The sequence below is a fragment of the Lutjanus erythropterus genome, chromosome 24, assembly GCF_056507025.1.
Source record: "Lutjanus erythropterus isolate fLutEry1 chromosome 24, fLutEry1.hap2, whole genome shotgun sequence".
Lineage (NCBI taxonomy): Eukaryota > Metazoa > Chordata > Actinopteri > Lutjaniformes > Lutjanidae > Lutjanus > Lutjanus erythropterus.
Genome location: NC_139340.1, coordinates 2040729 through 2065540, shown reverse-complemented (window position 1 = coordinate 2065540; position 24812 = coordinate 2040729). Strand labels below are relative to the sequence as shown.

General features: G+C 38.2%; 1 protein-coding gene across 2 annotated transcripts in view; it reads left to right on the top strand.

Moving 5' to 3' along the window:
- The window catches only part of nlgn4xa (neuroligin 4 X-linked a), a 149733-nt gene that overhangs the window by 21861 nt on the left and 103060 nt on the right, over nt 1-24812 (top strand). Inside the window, exon 3 of one of the 2 annotated variants that reach the window (XM_084713473.1) lies at nt 19798-19860. The exons of the other annotated variant lie outside the window; for it this stretch is intronic. Coding sequence (XP_084569599.1) covers nt 19798-19860 — 63 coding nt within the window. The remainder of the gene's footprint in view (nt 1-19797; nt 19861-24812) is intronic. 2 annotated transcript variants of the gene reach the window in all.

Below are 24812 nucleotides of genomic sequence, written 5' to 3'. Positions count from 1 at the left end.
TGAATGAATTTGTAAATGAAAACAGTTTTTGTGTCCTCAGCAGAGTGGTGAGTTTGACACGACTCTGTTGTTGTACAGATGGAATTAGCGGAAATGGAAGTGAGTGAGTAATTCCAGCCCCCTCAGTGTTTCTTCATGAGCCACAAACTTCATTTGTTTGTTCGTTCAATGATTAATTGAATAGCAGTTTTTGTTTGAGGATGAAGGTAGTCATGACTGTGACTGGAGAGTTTCTCTGAGTGAATGAGACTGTAAGTGCTTACTGTGTGTTTAATCCGTCTTCATTGAAGGACAGTGCTTCAGGTCTTCACAAAGATCTTCACAACTTTAAAGTAATGCCACAATGTCTTGCTACCTCGTGTATCCACAACTGTTTGTTGTGCTCAAGGTTTTTTCCAGTGTTGTTTTCTGAGCTTACTTGCTTGATCCCACAGCAGAATCATGTGGTGCATTTAGCTAACTCACCTAACCCTACAATACAGTTCTTTTATTTGCTGCTGGTTTTAACCCACTTCCATATTTGCATGTGATTGCTGTTTTTACCTGGTTAAGAATATAGTGAAGTATAGTGAAATGTCAAACTTTCTTATCACACATTTTCTTTCTTTCTTTTTCTGTTTTTTTTTTTTTTTAATTTTAGGTCATTTATCATTATGTGTCTTCAACGATGTCCACCTTTTATACCCATGTCATGGAAAATGTTCTACTGAGATATGCGTATACAGCGCAACCTCATCAGAAAAATGGCCATATAGATTGTTGTATGTTTGTATTATGGCCCATATTTACACATATTGTTAAGTGATGACCTCCAGTGGCCGTGGACCCGACCCAAACCCATTGGGTCCCACTGGGTTATGTCAGGCCTTATTTTTCACATATTTCACAGGGTCACAGGCTTATTTATTCATTCATTTATTTTCATTTTTCTCCCCAGTTTAGTTGTTGCCAATTCCAATTCCCCGCATGAATTGTTCCTGTTACTGAAAACTCCTACTGCTCGGTTCACAGAGGGAAGCTTGTGAATAAAAATGTCAGGCTGTAATCAGGTTTGAGTTAAAATATGCTAATGAGAGGTGGGTTTGGGTCGGTTTCAGGCAGAACTTTATCAGCATCGGGCCTTGAAGGACTCAATAATTAAAGCCATACTGGACAGGTCAAACAAATGCAGAACGTAACGTAACAACTTAAACTATGATCTAAATCTAAGCAATCTCCGTTAACCATGTTAATGTAATGTGACCTAACATAACCTGATGTAAAGTAACACAGTACTTTTTTTTTTTTACTTAAACCATCATCTTATCCACCTTACCAAGTAGTTTTGGTGCACAAACCTAGGTAAATTTTAAAATGTTAACTGCACGTTAAACATCAGAAGACACATGTAACACAGTGCAATGTGACACAACCTAACACAGCATAACATAACATACTCCTTTTAATCCAAACTATAATCTTTTCCATGACCATTGGAAAACCATGACCATTTCACAACATTAACCACATTTAACATATGTAAAGTTCGGTGCCATCTGTTGCTGGTCCTCTCAAATGGTCCTATCATCTCGGGAATCATTTACAATCAACCCATTCTGTCATCTAGGTATGAGGATGGAGACAGTGTTTCGAATGATCAGTGGAATGAATGTGGGTTGGATGGCAGGCGGATGAGGCAGGAGCTTGAAAGTGTGGCTGGCAGACAGCAGGACAGGGTACAGAGAAACAAGAGTTAGTTCTTTAGTCAAAAACAGCAGGAAAAAAACAACAACTTAGCATTCAGAATACCAAGGTGGCTGAGAGGGCTTAATACCAAACTGGTAGAAGTGACGATCTGGAAGCGAGGGGGTGAGAAACCAGGGCTTAAGTACTGCTGGGCAGGTCTGCTGGTAGGTGGTGAGATATTCTGGTAGCCAGGAGAGAGAGGGAGAGCCACGCCCACAGCACACACACACGCACACACACACAAAGACAGACGGGAAGACAGGAGACAGTAGGGAGGGAATAAACAGTAACACAAGGAACTACTAGTGCTCTGGCTATATGCAGGTTTTTTTTTCCGGTTTCCCAGCTCAAAGTTATTCAAATGTCTGATTTCTGGTCATTTATGAAGGATACCTGTAATCTCAATAAAAATTGTCCATTAAAGGCTTTGATTTATTCCTCTTATTACGTGAGAACGTCATACAGTGTGTCCAAAATGCCAGCAACTTCCAGTATATGCTGCTGTTCAGCACGACCACTATGACTTTATCCATTTGAGGTTGTGAAAGGTTTTCATCAGACCAGGCATTGTGAAACATGATGCACTACATTAGTCCAGGCAGCACTATGTCTCTAAGCTATTTTTAATGGATTTTTGAAAGCAGTGGGAGCCAGTGTGTGTTTGGAGGTGAGGTGAACCTGTAGGACAACACACCGCACTGACTTCAGACTGTATGTGAAAAACGCCCAAAATGGGGTTATGAAGTTTTCAGGCAGAGACGGGAGAAAATGTGGGGCTTGCTCAACATCCCGAGCTTGGTAAATGGACCAAACAGTACTTTGTAGATGTAGATAATGTGCTGCATTCAGTTTTATAACACATTATCGCAGATAGAGAAACAAAAGTACGAGGAGCGAGGGAGGACAGAATCATAATAATGTGTCTCTGCAGGCTGAGCTCAGCAGGGAGTGACATGTCTATCCCAGTTAGAGCTCCCCTCACTGCCCATCATCTTTATATCCCCTGAGTTGGCCTTTTCAGAAATCCAGTGTAATGTCAAAATATCCCGCCAGCCGAGGATCAGGGAGGGATTTATAGTTTTACTGCACCTCAAGTGGGTTGACAGATTAAGCGACGCCTATTCTTTGTCATCTGATTTGAAGTTGAAAGAGGAAATCCACTCGCACTGAGCATGCTCACATGGCTGTATTGTCAGAGGCCTTTAGAATCGCAGTTGAATCCAGTGGCCAAGCAGGCAAGGTGGTGGCTGTCTGCAGCTCCTTTCATTTGTGTGTATAAAGAGAGAATTGAGCTGTGAGGATATGGATGAAATGTGGAAGTGTAGAAAGAGAGGCTAGTTGGGAGTGTGTATTGTGTGAAGGCAGTAAAGCTGGCTTTATCAGCCTCTGCAGTAGCTGCAGACTGACTGGGCAGGTGGCGTGCAGCTCTACAGTGAATTAATCAGAGTGACGTGATGTACTTAAACTCTGATCTTTTCCTGAACCCCAACTAAACTGTAACTGTTTCACAACATGAGCCATGTATTTAACATGATAAGACTAATGTAACGTAATGTAACATACTCATTTCAACCCAAAGCATGATCTTTTTCTAAACTTAAACAAATAGTTGGTGTCTAAACCAAAGTAAACTAAACTGTTTTACAACCTTAACCATGTGTTAACGCAATGTAATGTAACCTAATCTAACCTGACTTTTTTTTACTTCAGCCATAATCTTATCCTAAACATCACCAAGTAGTTTTGATGCCTATACCTCAGTAAATTGTTTCATAATGGTAACCACGTATTTAACATCACATGGCAAACGTAAAGTAACATAACAACATAATGTAGAAGACCATAACATTATGTAATGCAAAGTACTTAAGCCATAATTTTTTCGTAAATTTGACGAAAGTAGATTTATGCAACACAACACAACGCTACATTATGTAATGTAATATAACATAATTCTTTTAAACCAAACTGTAATCTTTTCTGAAACTTAACTAAGTAATTTTGGGGCATGTAATGTCACGTAATGTTGCATACTTACTTTAACTTAACTAACTCAGTGCCTAAACCTCACCAAGTAGTTTTGATGCCTAAACCTTTAATCAGTAGATTTAGGTACCCATACCGAAGTAAACTGCAACCGTTTCCCAATGTTGGCCATGTGTTTAACATCACGTGATTAATACAATATACCTATTTTAACCAAAATCATGATCTCTTTCGAAAGCTAATGAAATAGTTTTGGTGCCTAAATGTAACCAAACTGTGACCGTGTCACATAACGTGACGTTAGATTTGTGCTTAACATCATTTGACTAGTCACATAACGTCACATAACAACTTATTTTAATTCTTCATTCAATTACACTGTCATTACTTTAGCTGTGTGTGGTTGGATGAGTGCATGGGGGTGTTGTTTTATTGTAGGAAGCACTTTGTTGTATCATAGACTTTGTGTTACATTTTATTTGTATAAAAAGTGCTGTACAAATAAAGTCTGATTGGTTGCTCAATGGCATCACATAAGCTATCACATAAAGCAATTTAACATTAGGTAATGTCACATAACATCATATTACAGAACAAAGCATAATGTAACATGCTTAAATACATCACATAACACCATGAAACGCCATGCAACATCACATAATGTCACATAAAATATTCATTTTAACTTAAACCTTGAACTTTTCCTTAAGCCATCCAAGTAATCATGTTACAACATAATGTAATGTAACATAAAATACATATTTTAGCTTCAACTATGATCTTTTCCACATCATGTAGTAATATATTGCAATGCAAGGCAATGCAACTGAATGACTGTGTTTTCAGAGGTTGGCAGTTGAATCCAGAGGCCAAGCAGACAATTTTGTGTGCATAAAGAGAGAGCTGGGCTGTGAGCATATGGATGATGTGTAGAAAGAGAGGCTAGTTGTGAGTTTGTATTGTGTGAAGGCAGTAAAGCGGGCTTTATCAGCCTTTGCAGTAGCTGCACACTGACTGGGGAGGTGGCGTGCAGCTGTATAGTGAATTAATCAGAGTGAAGATGTTTCCTCGGGGGGGCTTTCTCAGAGGGGGAGACAATACCACGGCTGCCTCGTCTCCATTTTTTAATTGTCGACATCTCCCACATTACCTCTGTTTTACTGCTCGACACTCAGCTCAAATGTAAAACCCAGCGCGGTGTTAAAGCCGCCTGTTCCCTTCGTATGCCCTTCCACAGGCACGACCAACAGCTTAATGTTTCAGCACCATGATTTATTCCCAGCTCCCAAACCCAAAGACATTTTTCAGCTTTTTGTGCAGCGTCGGAGCAAGCTGCTCCTTAAATTAAAATACTCTTTGCAGCACTTTATAGGGCGAAGATAAAATGAGGTAAACCGAGGTAAACAGAGAGAGAAAATGGCTGTAAGACTGCACTTTCCGAGCCACTGCAGTTCAGTTTTATTTACTTGCATCTCAATGCCAAACACATCAAGTGATTATGTAATTTTGTAGGGTGTAAAGTCAGCACTTCCACTTTATTTGGTGTAGCCTGCAGCCCAAATCTGTGCTACGCTCAGCCACAACCTGCCTGCAGCAGTGTAAAGAATAACATCCACTAAGGCCACGTTATTTTTCTAGATTTTGTTACTATGAAACTGCCACTTATTTAGGGAAAAAATAAAGGCAATCATCTTCACACTGTTATATCAGCTGCTATAAACATTTGCATAATCTGACTCCACAACACAGAAGTACGGGCGATTTAAAGTTCCTATTAAAACAAATCAAACAAAGAAGTATCTCCTTCTTACATTTGCAGCTGCTCCAAGACGCTCTTCATGTCTTACCTGAAGATATCTGAATAAAAATTAGTTGTATGAGTAGGGGAGACAAGGGATGGTAGTAACTTTTTGTTTGAGCATCAGTAACTCAGTTGTTGCTCTGGCTAGATCTCCTCAAACTTTGATTTGTGGTACTCATATTTGTCCAATACAAATAAAACTCAGTAAAATACCATCACGGATTATGTGAGTTGATGTCAAATACAAAAAGGTCCATTGTTACAACCCACCCCACTACTGGGGTGAGTTGTAACACCAGCTGGGGACAGTTGTAACAATGAGAGGTAATTTGCTGAATTAAGATCTGCTCTATCCAATTTACAGAAGAACTTTTTGAAGAATAAACAATAAACAGTAAATGTACTTCGGGTTTTTATTTTTCTGATAATTTTTTACTTGTACTTCCTGCATTTTAACACAAATATCTGTACTTTCTACTCCTCATGTTTTCAAAACAGGCTACTTACTTTAGTTTGAATGCAAAACGAAAAACAACATAAAACACATAACAAGAAGGAAATAATGTAAGAAAATAAAGTCATGAAAGACAAAAACAACATAAAACAACAAAAATCATTTAACAATACAAAACACACAAACTTGACATAATAACATGAAAATGACATAAATATGTAATAAAAGAAAAATGACAAGACGTAACAATACAAAAACAACATAAGAAAATGAAACAAGATAAAAATGATGTAAAAGACGTAAGAAGACAAAACAGACACAGAGGGAAGGTTCAGTTAGTTTTGCACAGAAACAGTCAGGAGAAATGTCCCTCATGATGACTTTTTACTTTTATACGTTGAGGACATTTCAGAGCCTGTACTTCTTATGTTTAATGCAGTAAAGAATATGAATCACTACTTCTACTTTTACCAGTCTTTTTTGCACAAATATCTGCTTCTACATGAGTACACAGTGTGTGTACTTTTGCCACCTCTGAAGATCTGTTACAACTGTCCCTGCCCTCTGCTGCCATTATGTAATAAACTGTTTTAGCATGTGGGCATTAAACTGCTACTTTAGGTTATGTAAGTCAAACCATTGTTTGTACAATACAATGAATCCTACTCAAACAAATAATAATGATTCTGTTTTTTTTTTCCTTTTCCTTTTTAGGAGTGTACCATATTGATAATATCACTGAAGCACAGTGTTACAACACTCCCCAGTCTCCCCTACTCAAGATTGTCTCTCCTTTGCACTCATGCCCACTTAAAACCATGCAGTTTTTTACATGCAGTAAATCTACATTTCATCAAATTAGAAATATTAAATAACTTATGTATTCTCATTTCTGTATGATAATGTCATTATGAGGTATGATTAAGGTTACTCTACCTTGGTATAAGTTAAAAAAAAATGAGCTGAGATCAGATAGAACTTAATCCCAAAGGAAATCCTTGTGCCAGAGTTTACTCAAAAATGACAGAAACACAAGAATAAAAGCAATAAAGTTTATGCTGAAACTGCAAAAAAACACTGCCTAATAGAATAACAATAAAAGTAAGATGAGTAAGCAAAAAAGACTAAATAGGCTAAAATATAAAAGTAGTATTACTGAAAGTAATATTGGCATTGAACGTCCACCTTAATTAACCACTAATGCACTGTAACACCACCCGGTGAGCATAATAAGTTGCCTAGATCAAACGCACCTACATTTTGAGCTAAAAGATAAAATATGCTAACATGCTCGTGGTGGAACTTGTAGAGAATATTCATTCAGCTCCAAACCTTTGGAGCCACAGGAGAACAGAGAGGGTTATCTAATATGAAAAATGAGGACGCTGCACCACACAGTGCACTTAAGTAATCTGATTACTGCTGATTGTCTGCAGTAAGATGATTTCCTACACACTAGTTTTCTGCTACACATGCCATTAATTCTGGGTAATGTTCTGCCAGGAACTACAGCTTTGTGCCCTCGTACACTTCCCATTATAAATAGCTACAGGCAAACGGAAAACAGTTTCTGTCTAAAGAGTCCAGCTGATTTTAGAGCAGCTTGTGTCTTAGCGGATAAAAAACGTACCTCAATGCATCCAGCGTACTTGCAATTATCACTAGAAAGCACTGAAAGCCTCTAATTGGTTTTGTTATATAATGTATAAAATATTTGCTCATAGCAATTTTATGAGAAATGGACATTTTTTGCCCTCAGTGTTGCCTTTCAGGAGCTTCAGAGAAAGATTCTTTATTATAATATCCTGAACAAAAAACACTTGACAGCTGAACAGTGGTCAAAAGTAGTAATACAGCAAATGATCCATCAGTATCTAATGGAAACTAAAAGTGACTTTAAATTAAGGTTTATGCATTAACATGTTAACATGATAGATTTCATTTATTGCAATGGATGTAAATTATTAATTTTTTTGTTTTAACCTGATTTCTTCTGGGTTCTTGTGTGCAAATATAGTCACAGAAATGTTAGGGTTTGTTGGATCAATGTGATCCATCCACGACTTTATTTGTCATGGTGAGGCAGTCATCGGTTCAGTAAAAAGGCATAAATATATTTATCATTATTTTGTAACTGATATCAAGTAATTTAGGCCAGAATTGCTATTAATACAAATGCTGATACTTTTTGTATTTCATGTAGGGGAGAGCAGTGTGCTGTTATTTTTTGAGGTGTCATCATTATAGGGACAGATATAGGGATACTGTCAGAGTTATGCTAAAAGGTTATTGGATTTCAGCTTTGAAGAATATTATTTTTCAATTCCATTAAAATTAAGGAATGTATTTAATTAATATTATATGTTTCAGCAGAGCGAATACATTATTTTAATGTCTGAACATATCTTTAACTGGTCTGATAAAGTAACAGCTATTGATGGGCAATTACAGTTAATAAATCAATGCTTGAGATTGAAGTTGACTAAAATATTAATGTACCTGGATGTTGCTGCCTGAGCCTCTCTGACAAAGACTCTGCCAGTCAACTCTATCTGAAGCTTTTCCCTCCCTCCTCCACCTCATCCACCTCCTCACTTCCTCACTGTCGCAGCTCCCAGCTCTCTTTCTCGTGATGTTCCTGTCAAGTGTTCGAACAAACTGTAACGGCGGTGAACTGTTTCGGAGGGGTCCCTGCGTGTCTCACGTCAAGACACCCGAATGAAAATGAACTATAGCGTGAACCATCTCCAAGCGAGGCTCCTCTTTCGTTCAGTGATCACTATGCAGCAGACGAAACTGGACAGGGAGCGCACCGCAGCGCGCTGTGTGACATGAGGCATATTTTGTTTGCACACAGACACAGCTCTTCTGAAAGAGAACAGATGATGGACAGGGAAGGACAGTAGTGTGTAGTGATAATGTAGCAGCTAGTATGTCATTCGGCGGTTTTCCCTGAACATGCGGATCAGGATGCGGTCATTTCTTGCTGAAGAAACCCTTGGACGCCCAGATCTTGGTTTGTCTTCCAACTCCTGAAGGACTGCATCTGCACTTCCTGGCTATCTGGCGGCAGCTGTACCCTTCCCGGCTGAGAATCTGTATCTTCAGGCGTGTTTCCTGCGTTAGGTTCCTTGTTTTAGCCATTTTTGTCTCTGAAGAACTTTCAAATGTGCTGGCTTTATATAGACACGAAGCACAGCAACAAAAATTGTGTCTTTTAATAAAAAGCACGACCTTCATTAGCGGATCACTGGTACCAAAATGACCCAATACTCAAAATTTCTTATCTATTTTTATGGAACCAATCAATTTTAAGTTTTTAATGGCTTTTTTAGGATTTGTTTTTGTATTTTGGCTTTGATTGTATTAAAAGAAATTGCACTTGAAGACCTAAGAGTGATTCTTAATGCAATATTTCACAAATGCATGGGGTGTCTGAAAACTTTTTTCCACCACTGTATATATATATATATATATATAGTGGACATGTTCCATTTCTTGCGATGGTTTTTCACATTTAAGATTTTTAAAAGTGGAAAGCATCGCCCCAGATCCTGTCTTTGTTGGCAGCACGACATGAGGTCAAACGTCCTTCAAGCCTTTGAGTGACTTAATGTTCAGATTCATGATTTCTGCATTTATATGAAATTATTGCCACTCTGAGGCCTTTCAAAGAGGCAGCACCTTTAGAAAAATGGACTCCTCTGTCCCTCCTTCTATTTCGGTTGCTATTGTCAAAGGTAACATTTTTACTAATACCACAGCGGTGATCTTTTGGCCCTCTTTTCAGCACTAAGTGGCCTTCCAGAGCTCAGAGTGCCTCTGAAAGGAGCTGTCATTCTGTTTCCTGCACACGGTCCTGTGACAGACAGACGTACACAGAGAGAGAGAAAGACGAGGAAGGAAAAGACTCTAGGCTGGGTCACGACACGGCAGAGAGACGGAGAAGTGGTATCTGTATCATGAAGTCCCCTTCCTCCGAGTCCGCTCTGCGCTGTGTCACGGGCGACAGATGAAACAACAGGCAGGATGTGACATTCGGAGGCTGTAATCTGGTGACAGGCAGTGCTCGGTCGCCATCAGGCTTCCTTCAAGGTAGCCCCGCAAAAATACAGGATGTCACATGACACTTAATGATACACATCAGTTTGGACTTGTGTATCTCTTTGAGTTTGGGTTCTCAGATCACTTCTTTCAGTTCTTTTTCTTCTTCTGTGGATCTTTTCTTGCTGCAATCATTCTTCTTTCAGTATATGCGTGGTTGTATGTATTTTTTTTTGCCCATTTTTCTCGAAGAAATGTGTATTCTCTTTCATACCTCACTAGTCTTTCTTGGCTTTTTTATTTTGCACACTTGTATTTGCATCATTCACACTATTCAAATATAACCAGTCGGTAAATTTTTAACAGGTGGAATTGCCCAATGGGAGCACCCGATTGCTTCCAGTCCACCAACTTTGAGAAAAAAAGTATATCTGTAGTCATGTTTCCCCTAAAATATTTAGTCACAGAGGTGGTTTGGTCTGCAGATGTATATTGGTGCTAGAAATCATCAAAGAAAGAATATTATAGAAATTCTGCAGGTACCAGTCTGCGCAAAATATCCCAGAATCCAGAGATGTTTCTTCCTAGATATTTCCGAGAGTCAAGCTTCAAAGTACGATGCGTATACATTGAAATCCATGTTGGATACGCTCCAATCGTGGTGTTGAAGGATGTCCTTACCTGTGGATTGGATCAGAATATGACTGAATTATGACTGATGGTGTATTTTGATTGCCACAGAAATTCACAAATTGACAAAGAGCGATGATATACCACAGATTTGGTCATATTAAATATTTCAATAAATTATGTAATGTGTGTGCACAATTCGATGTATCTGGACACAGTATACTATATGAGGCTTAGTTTTTGACTGGGATGTTACTGGTTAAAGGTCGGTTAAATGCAAATTTTAATTTAGACTAGTCGACTCTTCTAAAAATAAGAAAACACTCAGAAAGCGATTGAAATTGAGCACAATTTTTCAGTTGACAGTGTTAAAACCTGTCCAAAAACACTGCACGTATTAAGATTCATTTGAAACAGTGGATCACATTCTTCAGTTACCGAATCATCTTAAAAATGCTGCAGAAATGTGCAGCACTTTGTGGCGTGCATTATGAGCATCGCACACCATCCTTCAAAACATGAAAACAACTCACTGCTTCAAGTTTTCCCGAGAGAACAGGATCACAGTGTCTGTGGGTCTGACAGGGCCTTCTTTCAACCTCGTTTTCTACAACAAATTATTGACAAATGGCGCTGTTAACTGAGCTGCGAGATCCGGGCCATCGGGACATTTGTGTTGGGTAAGAGGGGCTGCAGCCCCGGCTAGTAGAGCCAACAGTTAACTGGCATTGTACATGAATAAAATATTCATAAATAGTCTAATTGACCAGTATTTCTGGGGCTGACTAGTGAGAGTGGTGAGGTTTAATCATATTTAAAACTATTATAAACATTTAAGAAAGATCTCTCCAGATTCTGGGCTTTTTGTGCACACTGCACCTCGCTTCTTGAAGGTAACACTTCAGAGAATATAGGCTACAATATAGTATAGAATTAAATATTTATAGTATATGGTTTAGAGAATATTATAAATCCAAGAGTGAGAGAAAAGGCATTATTACAAATGTGTTTGTTGCTTCAGCACCATGGACAGCTCCATGGGTTTATCAATACACAGCACAGGCAGACTGAGTCCTGGCCTTTTTTTTTTGAAGTCTTAAAGAATCTAAATATGGTCCTGTCAATATGCCTTTATATTGCAGACATTCTGTGAGAAAAAAGAGGTGAATGTCACAGAAAATCTGACAAACTCATACAAGTCTCCTTTTGAACATATAATAAGTTGGTTCAAAGGTGTTTCTTAACCCTGGTACGACTTTTTCACTTCCTAAAATAGTTTAAATCAGCATGACTGTACTTTTATGCACAAGGCAACATCAACTGGAACTAACTTATATAAATGTTTGCATTGATTAACATACATTTAAAACAAAATGATTTAAATATCATGTAAAATCCCACATTTTTTTGTCACTTTCAAAATATTCATGACTGCCAAATTGGAACTAATTGACATAAATGTTACCTTTTCATTCCAACAACCCTCAGTGTCATTTTGAGCCACTGATGCATTTAAGGGTGAAGACTGTCCTTTTGCAGCTTCACTGTCCTGCAGCTGACTCAACATGTCTCATGTGACGCCATCATCAGTTATAGTATGATTCAATACTTCCCCTACTTGGAGTTTTGATGTGTTATAAATGACATATTTATGACAGTAGATCAGTTGAGAGAGTTTCTGTTGCAGATTGTTGTATCATACCTGTGCGATACTCATATTTCAGAGCCATGGTCGGGACCATAGATTGCAGAGGTGGCAAAAGTACACACTCAAGTAGAAGTGCAGACAAAAATAAAAGTAGACGTTTGGATGTCTTTTAAGTTTCCATCTTGTTATGTCTTTTATATAATTTTTATCTTGTTATATTTTGCTATGTCGTTACGTCTTGTTACATCATTTTCTTCTTGCTACGTTTTTTAGTCGTTTTTGTCTAATGTGGTTTTCATCTTTCTATGTCTTCTTACATTGTTTTGCATTAAAACATTGCATTAAAGTAACGAGCCTGTTTTGAAAATGTAATAAGTAGAAAGTATGGACATTTGTGTTAAAATGTATGGAGTAAAAGTGAAAAGTTGCCCAGCACTCAGGGCATGATGATGCTATAGAGGTCTATAGTCCTGTCACTTTTAATTATGACTCTGCATCTGTTTACAGTATAAACTGCTCAGTGCACTGATCTACTGTTCTCAGGCAGACTATTTTACTTCTCTGAGTGTATAAAGCAGCAGGTTTATATACTAAAACACTGTGAAATATTGATTTCATAAGGCTGAGGTTGTGCATTTTCATCCTTATGTATGTATTCTAATTTACTGAGACTTGCACGTGTTGTGTGTATATCTGTGTGTGTGTGTGTTTGTGTGTGAACAGCCTGAGCAGATGTGGATGTTCACGCTCGGCCGGGTTACACCGACATGGCACTAGCCCGTGTTTGTGCAGCTTGCTCTCTCAGTGAGCAGCTATATTGTGCAAACACTCCACCATCCCCGGCCGTGCTGCCACATTATGTGCCTGTTGAGAGCCATTCTCCACCATTTGCTGATCGGTGAATGCTACAGCACACACACACACTCTCACACACACACATCATGGAGGTGCAGCACGATGAGATGAGCTGATGATACATCCTGAATGGGGCAAGAGCTCAAGGACTGTTGGGCAGCGCGGATAATGAGACCCAGTTTTTAAAGCAGAAACTCTCATTTAGGCTGCTTCATTTCATTACAGTGAAGCAGCACTTGCAGCAATACACTTTTATTATATCTCTTGTTTTAAAGGAACATTCCATGGTTCAGTGTTATTATCAAAATTACTATATTGGATTGAGCTTTCTGTGAGATGTTCCATAACTCACTAGAGTTCACAAATAACCCTGAGCAGCAAGGAAACTTTGTGGGTGTGAATATGTGAGTGTTACATAACAAAATCAGAGATTTTACCCTCAAAGCAATGTTCAGGTTTTCGGAAAATCCACTTTTTTTCTGAGAGTAATGAAAATTAATATCATGTCTGTGTCTTAAAGGGATAACTTGGATTTTTTTGAAGTGTAGTTGTATGAGGTAATTACCTTTTCTGATGGCAAACCCCTCTTACACAAGTAAAATATTACTCTCTCCAAACCAACCAAACTCCATAGGCTAAATCAATAATTTTACCTCAGAGAAAACAAGAGGGGTTGGTCTACTGCTGCCTCAAATGGTTTGCTAGTTTGTGTTATTGTGTGACTTTAGTGAATCTGAACAGACCCTGTAAGACACAGATGTCACAGAATAACACAAATAATCTAACTAATCAAGGCAGCAGTGGACCAGCTACTTGTGTGTTCTGCCAGATAAAATGATAAATTTTGCCTATGGAGTTTGGTTGGTTTGGAGAGAACAATATTTGGCTTATATAACAGTGATTTCTGATCGGAAAAGGCAGCAAGGTAAAAATACTCTAAATATGTCTAAAACACATTTTCCTGCTGACCTTGTCCACAGCAGGACATTGCTCAGCTTCCTACGCTGGTATTCAATAGTCTTAGTCCTATGTGTTAAATGTCCTTGCTAGTTTTTATCGCCTTATTTTTTGTAGTTTTTTTAGTTGACTAAAAGTCTGGGAATTTTAGTCTGATGTTTGTCAAAAATAACTAACATTTTTTTATCACTGGAATATTTTAGTCAATTTTAGTCTAGAGCTGCAACAATTAGTCAATTCATTGATTAGTAGATCAAAACAAAGTGACATTTTTGCTTGAAAAATGATAGAAACAATCAAAATGGCAAACATTTTCTGTTTCCAGCTTCTTAAATGTGAAGATTTGCTGCTTTTCTTTGTCATTTGTGTCAGTAAATGAAGAGTGTTTTGGTTTTTGGACTTCTGGTTTGACAAAAGAAACAATTTGAAGACGTCTCTTTGGACTTTGGGAAATTGTGATTAGCATTTCTCACCATTGTTTGCTATTTTATAGGCTAAATTAGACATTTTAGTGAAACGTATCTCACATAAGATTATATCTCATCATTATCTGAAGAAATACACAGGTTGAATGATCCACAACACAGCCTATATAATGTAACATCACCGCCTTATGAGCCTTAATGTGCCTCTTCAGGTGTGTGGTGTTCGTACCAGCTGTTTTATGGCCACATTGCTTCCCTTCAATGCATCTGGGTTATTCTGCAACCTCATTTGAATGAAAATGGGCCTAGATATCACCTCGTTTCTTTCTCCCGAGCCCTGTTGTTGTCATTGTTCACTTTAACTTCCTCTCTGTAAAATAGTTGATGTAAGTTACTCCTGGCTGTGCTCATTGTGTTCTGCCTGCCGCTGGAGTCCTGACATGGCGAACGCTGAACCGCAGCACTGAAAATAAAATAGCCTATATTTTGCCTCTTTTTAAAAAGACAGAAATAAAAAAAAGGGAAAAGTTTTCATTTTACAAACTGCATTTTAGTCATGATATTTTTTTGTTGGAGCTGTCTTGTTATCGTGTCGTGCACAGCTTCCTGAAGTCTTGTCATCACAGTGAGGTTGTCAGGTTTTGTACCATCTTGCCTGGACAGAAACCAAAAGCAAAACCTGTGCTCACTGACTGAAACTGGCAACCCATGCTGGAGCCAGACTTGCTGTAGGCTGCAGAGGCACAAGGTGGATGGACAGACTGTTACTCGTCAAGGAAAAAAAATGAAAGAATTGTTGTTTTTACATGACATTTTACAAAGTTTTAATAAATGAGCATAAATGAGAGAAAAGTTTCATCCATCAGAGGTTTGGAACATCATAGTGTCTAAAATATATTATGATTGAAGCAGCCAAGTAGTTAAACATATGTAGTGACCAAACTGTCAACAACAATGTTCACATAGAAGTGCAGGGATTATAAATAATAACCACCCTAATAATAAATAAATGTTCTTTCATTATTTCAAGTAAAATAAGAGCTGTGTTGAAATGTAAAATGCATAACGGAGAGCTTTTGAAAAATGCATTTTAAAAGTTTCCCTTTTTCTTCTTTTTTTGTTAACTCCATTCCATACCCTAACAACCTCAACCAATTTTATTTTCTAATGTTATTTATTATTTATAATAACTGCAGTCCAATGTGAAAGCTGACGATAATTTCGTGGTAGAACAAGCTCAGGCTCTCACTGAACCAGAGGAAGTGGTGGAGGTGGACGTGAGAGGGAAAGACAAGAAAATGAGGTGTTACAGCTCAGCTACAGTTCATGATATGTTGAGGTTGTTTATTATGTAATGTACTAGGTTGTAGGGCTATGTAATATATTGATATGATATTAATATCCATGAGACTAGAGTTTATTGTCTTATTGACTCATTGATCATACTGAGGAACCTGTGGCCCCGACCACAGCTCTGAAGCCTCAGCAGTCTAACTGAGCTGTCTGTCATGAAGTAGCAGATGCAATTGCTAAGCCCCGCCTCCAAACATCAACTGTCACTACAGCTTCCAAACTTTCCATTTATCTCCATGTTGAAGGTGTGATACTTCGTCGTCTCACAAAGACTAACACTAGCTTACCTGCTGCAGTAACTTTACCTCCAGACAAACTTGTTAGATACCATTGTATCTGTATTTTTTCTGTGGGGGTTTGCAGAAGAGGATGTGGACTGATGTAGAATCAAACTGGGTCGACAACAGTGCACCTCTGTCTGGCTCGCTGTCTCAGGTCCAAGGTCCCGTCTTCTCTGGGTAGAGTTACTCTACTACTGATCTGTGCTACAGTAGTATTTTTCAACATAAATCATCAGACTGGATGTATAATACTCTCTAAACTATATAGTTTTTATAGCCTGGTGTTTGAAAGGTAATGTTGAAATGTATTAAACTGATATAGGAAGCACATGAACAGCATAAGCAGTGACTCCACAGGTCACAGTAAATGAGGATCCTATAAAGAAACCAATCACATGGACATCACAGCAGCTGAGGCTGTGAGTCCAGTAATTGGGGATCTCTCAGCAGCTGCTGGTTTTCCAAACACACTGAGCTAACAGCCATATTTACAGCCGCAACTCAACATGAAGAGACGCCGAACCATCTGCAACAGGTATAGCTGTTTGTGTGAGAGGACAAAAGCTAACACAGAAGCTAACGCTGCTGCTGACAGGTCAGGCCTGTGACTAGATCAAGACCGAAGGAGCAGCAACCTGCCGGTCAACACCTCAAAGCCATTGTGTGTCCAATGCTGCTTGCTTGCTGTTCTTCATGTTTATTTGGTGTGCTACCCGCTGGCTGGGAGATCTCCAATTACTGGATCTGTCTCCACAGCTAATGTCCATCGCTGCAGGAACTCCTCCTGATGTTTAAACATCCAGAAAGTCTCTTTAGGTTGGACATCCTTACAGAGTTTAGAACTTACTTAAGCCAATTGGCTGATCATTAGTTTGAGCTGGGATCATAATGAACACCTACAGCAGGTCAAACATTGCCTGGGTCCAGATCTTTCCGCCCACTCCACCGAGAAGACTGATGCTCCGGTCCACAGAAACAGGGGTTTCTTAGTTGAAAAGCAATCGATCAAATGAGTGCCACGGGGGGCACTAAAGATTAGCCAATTATCATCATGGGCGGGACTAACACCATTGTCAAGCTGTTCTCAAGCGCTGTGCTGGAACTAACTACCAACAGTATAACAAGGTTGGATACTGTGACACATTTCAGCGTGACAGTGTGTTCGTTTACCTGTTGTACTGGTATGAGATACTGGGTCGAGACTGGTGACTGATTTCGGTGTTGATTAAACACAAAATTAAATTTAAACCAGTTGACTAGTCTAACAGTAGAAAAGACTCAGAAAGCAGTTAAAATTAATGTTAAACACTGTCTAAATATATACTGTGTGTGTTAAGAGCCATTTGAAGCTGTTAATCACAGTCTACAATCACCAAATCATATTTTAAACACTGGTGACATGTCACACACACCTACAAAACATGACAACTTATGAAATGCTTCACCTTTTCAGATTGAACAGAATGACAGAATGTGTAGCCAAGCGACATCATTTACCCGGAGCTGATGTTAGCTGCAGCCCGACTCACAGTGTGGCTAACGTTAGCAGCGTTAGCAGCAGCAGCAGCTGCTCTGCTTGCAGGTTAATGTTCATGTCTGTGCTGAATGTTGTCTACATTCAGTCTACATTCAACATTATTTCCTTTTTCTATATTAAAACACTGCCAAAGCAAGCTGGTTTTACAAACTGTCACCTGTCCCACTTTTCTGATAAAAACATCCAGGGTTGTGTGGTCATCAGCACATACACGCTGGACGAGAGGGGCTGCAGTCCAACTAGTGGTGGGAGGCTGCATAACACCTTACAGGCAACAGTTAACTGACATTGTACTGAACAAAATACTGATAAAAAAATCAAATATTGATAAATATTGATGGTAGTTTGATAAATAGTTTAATCGTTGAGTATTTCTGATGCCGACTAGTGAGGGTGGTGATGTTTAATCATGTAGTCGACTTATCACACATGTCCCTAGTTGAGAATGTGGCATAGCTTCTTTTTCCATGCCGTCTTTGTAGGCGTATCACTGTCCCCATCTTCTGCTCGTCTTGAGCCTTCCTCACTCTGTAACAGTAAGCTCTGACTGCCATTTTTTAAGAGGAATTGGTGAGTCTCCAATCCTTTTAAGAAGATTTGACATAAATCCACCCAGAATAAACCCCCACAGAATTCTAGGTTTAAAGTCAGGATTCCGAGGGACGAAAAAAGACAATTCTGAGAATAAAGTCCAAGTTCTCAGGGGAAAAAGCCAGAATTCTGTGTTTAAAGTTAGACTTATAAGAAAAAAAAAAATCTGAATTCTGAGATTAAAGTCAAATTCTGAGAAAAGGTTAGGTTTGTGAGAATAAAATCACAAATCTGAGGTTAATGTTAGGATTCTGAGAAAAAAGTCAAGATTAATTATACACAGTAGATGAAATAACACTATATGGGGTAGAACACACACATCTAAATTTCTATACAGTTTATATACCAACAAAAAGCTAACTCAGGTACTCAATAAGTGTGTCCATCTCTTTTTAAAAAATAGGCAGCTTTAGTTTTAGATGGGCAGTCGTGATCCATCAGTAAACATGTTGGACTTTTTGGAACAACTCCAACAGAACGTCCGTTTGCTCTATTTGTTCTTTGATCGTTTGACAGTGTTTGTATTGTTGTCAGCAGGGTTCTAAAGAACTTCATTTTACCTTCCAATTGAATTCTTTCCATTGCTGGATCCATACATCATCTTCTGCTATTGTATTCAGCTCCAGTTTCCACTGACCTTTAATATATAGAGTGTAAAGTGAAGTGTCAAGCATTAGCTTTTTTAATCTCTTTTTATTAATGGTTTTAAATAGAGACAATTCATATAGACACTAACTGAATTCACACCTGTCTGATGTAAGGACAATATAAGTACAATATATATCATTATAGGTGGTTTGTAAGAGGGGATGTGGGTTATTTTAGCACCAAGTTAGCATAGAGTTGAAGATGCAGTGTTCATCATGCCATCAGGAGCGGTTCAACATGTTGTGAAATACACTTTCTGTTGGGAGAGATGAGAAAATTGGTAACAATCTCGTGTCTGGGTGTTAGATATGAAGCCGTCAGGACTGTCATATAGGACTGATTTTGACCTTTGAACATGAAGTCTTTGTTGCTTTGTTTTCAACGTCTTTCAGCCGTTCTTTGCGTGCTCATCACATTCCTGAGGAACACGGGCTCTTCATGTGCGACTGTACGCCGTCTTTGATGCTGCACACTGACTGTACAGTTAATGAGAGTGTGGATCACACCAGTGTGGCTGATTTGTTTCAGCTGATGGAACTGTTTGGTCACAAATTGCTGTTTTGGCCCTGTCAGGCTGCTGTTGTGCTGCTTGTTAGTCAAAGACTCTTCGTCACACACACACACACACACACACACACACACACACACACACACACACACACACACACACAGCCTATTCAGCTCACTATGAATCTGTTCCCACTTGTTTTTCTCACACAGCAGTTCAACCTTTTTCATGCATTTTTAAATCGGATTTTTTATTTTTCATTTTTGGCTGAGGAAAAAAAAAGAAGTTTTTACTTTTTCTCTTTTTTCTTTTTAAATGTCTCCCCTTATTCTACTTTTCTCCTCAACACTGTAGGGGCCAACTCAAACAAGGCGCAAGGCGCAGATTTCAACAGTAATGATGGTGGCGGTGATGAAGGTATTTTTCTATCTTTTTTTCCCTTTTTGACCAACAAAATCAAAGCCTGACTACAGAGGAGGATTAGGGTCACATGAGAAAAAATAGTTTGAGTTATGGCTACTGGTGAAAAACTTATTTGAGTTCTGAGTTTTAAGTCAGAATTCTGGGATTGAAGTCATTGGGAGGTTAAAGCCAGAATTCTGAAAATAAAGTAAAGAAGATTTGAGGTTTAAACTCAAAATTCTAAATTTAAAGTAAGAATTCTGCGATTCCAAGAAAATAATTGGAATCCTGAAAATAGAAAGAAAATCAAAATTTAGAGAAAAAGGTCAGAATTCCAGCATTCATTCCATTTTAAAGTCAGGATTTTCAGAATAAAGTCAGGATTTTTGAATAAATCACGATTCCATGGTTACAGTCTGAATTATATGAATAAAGTCAATATTCTGACTTTGAAGTCAGACTTCTTAGAAAAAGACAGAATTCTGAGTTTAAAGTCAGTTTTCTGAGAATAAAAGTCAGAATTCTTAGAGTAAAATCAGGATATTTGTTTTAAGCCAGAATTCTGATTTACAGTCAGAATTATTAGAATAAAGTCAGGATTCTGTGGTTAAAGTCAGAATTGTGAGAATAGGGTCAGAATTCTCATTCTGAGTATTAAGCCAGAACTCTAATTCTGATACTTAAGTGTGAATTGTGAGGGAAAAAGTCAGAATTCTTAGAATAAAGTCAGGATTCTGAGTTTAAAGTCAGAATTCTAACGATGAAGTCAGAAAAACAAATCAGAATTATGAGAAAAAAGTTTGGAACTCAAATACATTTTTCATATATGGCCCTAACTGAAATACTTTTTTCACGTGGTCCTAATCCTCCTCTGTACCTCACACTTGTGCATGACAGCAAACCTGCAGACCTTTTTTTAATTTTTTATCTTTTGACCACCCTCCTCCCCCTCTCTTTTTTATCCCCCTGAAGTGCCTCTCAGTGCACTCCTCCTCTCAGCCCTTCATTTTTCTATCAACCTCTTTCCTCTTTGGAGTCCAGTAAATCAGAGGATCTCGTCTGAGGTGAGAGGGCGCCTCTAAACAGGAAGGAGGTGGCAGTAATCCTTTTCTCAGATCCAGCTCTGCATGTTATTTAGCCTCCTCTGATGACTTAAATTTTTAAAACGATCATGTCCCTCCCCCCCCCCCGTCTCTACATTTGCTTTTTTTCTTCTTCTCCCATTGCTCGGTGAAGCATGAGCACTAACCCATGTTGTTTTGACAGTGGAAATTTGTTCATCAGTGGCTTGGAGAAAACCTCTGCCACATGTTTTTTTTCTTTCTTCTATTAACACCTCGTTTCTCTGCATGACAATAACCAAACGGGGCCGTCTTTTTCCCCCCCGCGCTGTGTTGGGTGATCTGTGGGGACCGACAGATGACTGGAGGTGAAGAATCCATGGGAGACGTTTCCGTTAAAGGGCACCATTTGTCTTCCGGAGGGGGGAGAGTGGCAGAAAAAGCAGTGACATTTCTGAATCACATTATTATGGCCAGTTGTTCAGTTTTTACGGATGTTGCTCTAGAGAGTGATATTTGACATAATCCTCACCGTGAATTCTTGTGCATGAGTAAACATCAGCCGGGCAGCTCTGTGTGGACCAGGAACCAGCCTGTCAGACCGCTGCTTTTAATGTACAGCTCAATAATTTAATGTCATTCTAGTTAATATGCAGCTTCTGTTGGACTAATCATACACAAATGAACCAGCTGTGAAGAAATCAGATCTAAATAAATTCATTTACTGGAGCTTTAGAGTAAGATTTCTTCAGGATGGACATATTCTCATTCTCATTCTCTTAGTGCTCCTTATACCAGCTACAACTCTTCATCTTTTTATTATTATTATTATTATTATTTATTTGTTTTGTTCCTTTCAAATCTGTGGAGTCATCAAAAGCAAAAGTGACTGGGAAAAATGAGGAAAAATAAAAGGATAGACATTAATAAATGGCATTAGATTAAAATAAATACATTTTAAAAATACAGAAAATGTGTGTATTTAGGAAACTAGATAAATAAATATATCCCAAAATATAGGAACAAATACATGTGAAAGTAAATGAAAATTCTTGTTTTCTTTTTCTTCACACTTCAGACACAGAACAATAATAACAATATTCTGTGCAATATTACTTTTCATTATTTTAATTCACTATATTATGTTTATATCATATATTATATTTATTATCATGTGCAATAATATCCTCCACAGTATTTTTGATATGTTTAACATTATGGTAATTATCAGGTATGATATTACTTTTTTTTTCTGACTTTTCAATATCACTGTCAATATCATAATTCTATTAATCACTGCTTTTGGCATCTACTCCTTATACAAATTACTATTTTAGTAGAGTCGGTGGAGTAAAGAGTTACTGTTTCACATCATAGTTGGCAAGTATGGCTTTAATATGAATAAATAAATAAATACATTTAAATTAAAAATCATGATTCTTTGCATTAATCCAGGTTCTTTTTGATTAAAACTACAGGTAAAGAACACCTGTGTAGACTGATGAAGGCTTTGCATGTTTTTTCTGGATCTCTCTGCACATGCAGTCTGATTTATCAAACAGGTGGATCAGTCTGATTTCTCTGTGCGTCAGCGTTTGGGTGAGTTTCTGTCCTTATTACATAATTATGCGCTGAGGGGAGGGCAGGTAATTCAAGAGCCAAGTCTTCACTCAGACACTAAAGTAGCCTTCTCAACAAAAATATGTCAAATTAAAAATCCCTATCAAATTATTTACAATCATTTAAGGATAGGTTAATGAAGAGCCATTAGCACACTGAATGAAAGCAGTAATGACTGACGCAAAGTAACCACGTATACAAGCTGGACATGAACAGTTACATGAAGCAGGAGGAGTTAAGTGATGAGAAATTTGATGAGTTCGATGACTTTTCATATTTCATTCATCAGGGTTCACGACCCCTCATCAACCTCGTTGATTCCTCGCTTGAAGTATTGATGAAAGATATAATAAAGCGGTAGGAAAGTGCTGTTGGATGCTGATTCAATAAATTAACCAACGTTCATGCAATTTCCAAAAAGAAACATGAATAAATAAACACAATATAACAGCAATCAAAGAGAGAACAGAGAGTTCAGTGCCCTTGTGCTCATTAAACTTGAACTTAATGTTCAATGAGGGATAAACAAATAATTTAAATGTGCGTTTGGCTGAATTTACCTCAGTATTGGACTGAGTCGTATCAGTAGTGTTGAGCGTTGCATAAACAGGTATATGGACTCAGCTAAGTTATAATAATTTAGTGACTAAAAGACGTTATTATCCTCAGGTGAAGCAAATGTTTTGATTTGTTATAATGCAGCATCACATTATCATTCCAGTTCTGAGCTCTGTGATCTCAGATAAATCCTCCACTGAACTGCTCCGACTGCTTCACCTGCTGAAATGAGCTGCTGTGGCGCCAGAACAGGTGCTAATCACATGCAAATTCACAGCGCAAATTGAATGAAAGACACAGTGCAAATGTGCAACGCACTATTACATATGTAAATCTTGGCCTTGGTGTTTTTATTGCCAGTTCCATATTGAAAATCTGTGCCTATAAAACATCAGTCTGCTGTTATTCTATATTATAATTTTTTGTCAACCCAAACCAATAATGTGTTATTGCACCTCTCAATACTGTCTGATTGCCCTGTTGGTTCCTACTGAATATGTGAATGATATATGAATATATGGAATGGAATAGATCTTTATTGTCATTGTGCTTTAAGAAAAAATAAAACCAATTTAGAAGCTCTGCAGAAGTAAGAGCAACAAAAGCTAATAAAATTAAAACAAAGTACATACAAATATATATATGAAGATTAGCAAAACACATCCAAAGATAAGCTAAATATATGCAAAGATAAGTAAAACATACAAAGATGAGCAAAACATATTAAGATGTGTCAAAGGATCACAAGGACTAAACAGACAAAGAACTAATCAGGAACAGGTGGAACTAATGCTAATCAAAAGGGCGGGAAAAGGACAAAGACAGGAAGTAAAGACAAGATACATGAGGGAGGACCAGGGCTACAAAATTAAACAGGAACTAACTAACAACAACAACAACAAAACATCTGAATATGTGTTAAGAACAGGACAAAGTGACAGTAGCAGGTATAATGTAGCAGCATGTGGGATTTTAGTGCAGAACAGCAATATGTACGATGATGGGATGCAATATTATAACTATGTGTGTTGTGTATGTTTGGTGGTGGAGCAGGATTTTGAAGTTGAATATAGTTTCGTTCAAAACAAACAAACAAACAAACAAAATAGGCTAAGTAATTTCCTGAACCAGCTGGTCGCTGTAGATTTTAACAATCGCTACTGAAACAGGAGGAAACATCGCATTTGTCGGGGACTATTTTCGGCGTCAGATTAATCCACATTTGGTGCTCCAGTGAGTATTTCTGGCAGCAGGACGGTGTGTGTGGGAGTGAGTCAGAATAAACCACAGTGTGTGTGTGTGTTCATAATGAAGGAGCATGTCACCCAGTGCAACAGTGTGACTCACTGATGTGTTTTTAATGGTTTTTGGACAATAATGGAGCTCTATGGACAATCTGAACAAACCTCTGTGACTCTAGTTTAGAACAAAAGCACGACTAAGAGATCAGGCAGGGAAAGTTAAAAGTTCAGCTTTACTTGTTGTCAGAAACAGGCAGATCAATAGCCAGCAGACTTTGAAGAGCTGAAAAACATGTGCAGTTAGAGATCAGGTAAAGGGGCAGAAGTCCACCGGGCAGGCGAGGCTCCAAACAGACAGGGGATCAGACAAGCCAAGATGAAAGCTGAAACGCTTTGGAACTGGAAGGCTCATAAAATGATCTGATGGAGAATGGATGAGAACGGGCTGCTATATACTGCAAGGTTAATGGAGAAGAGCTAACAGGTG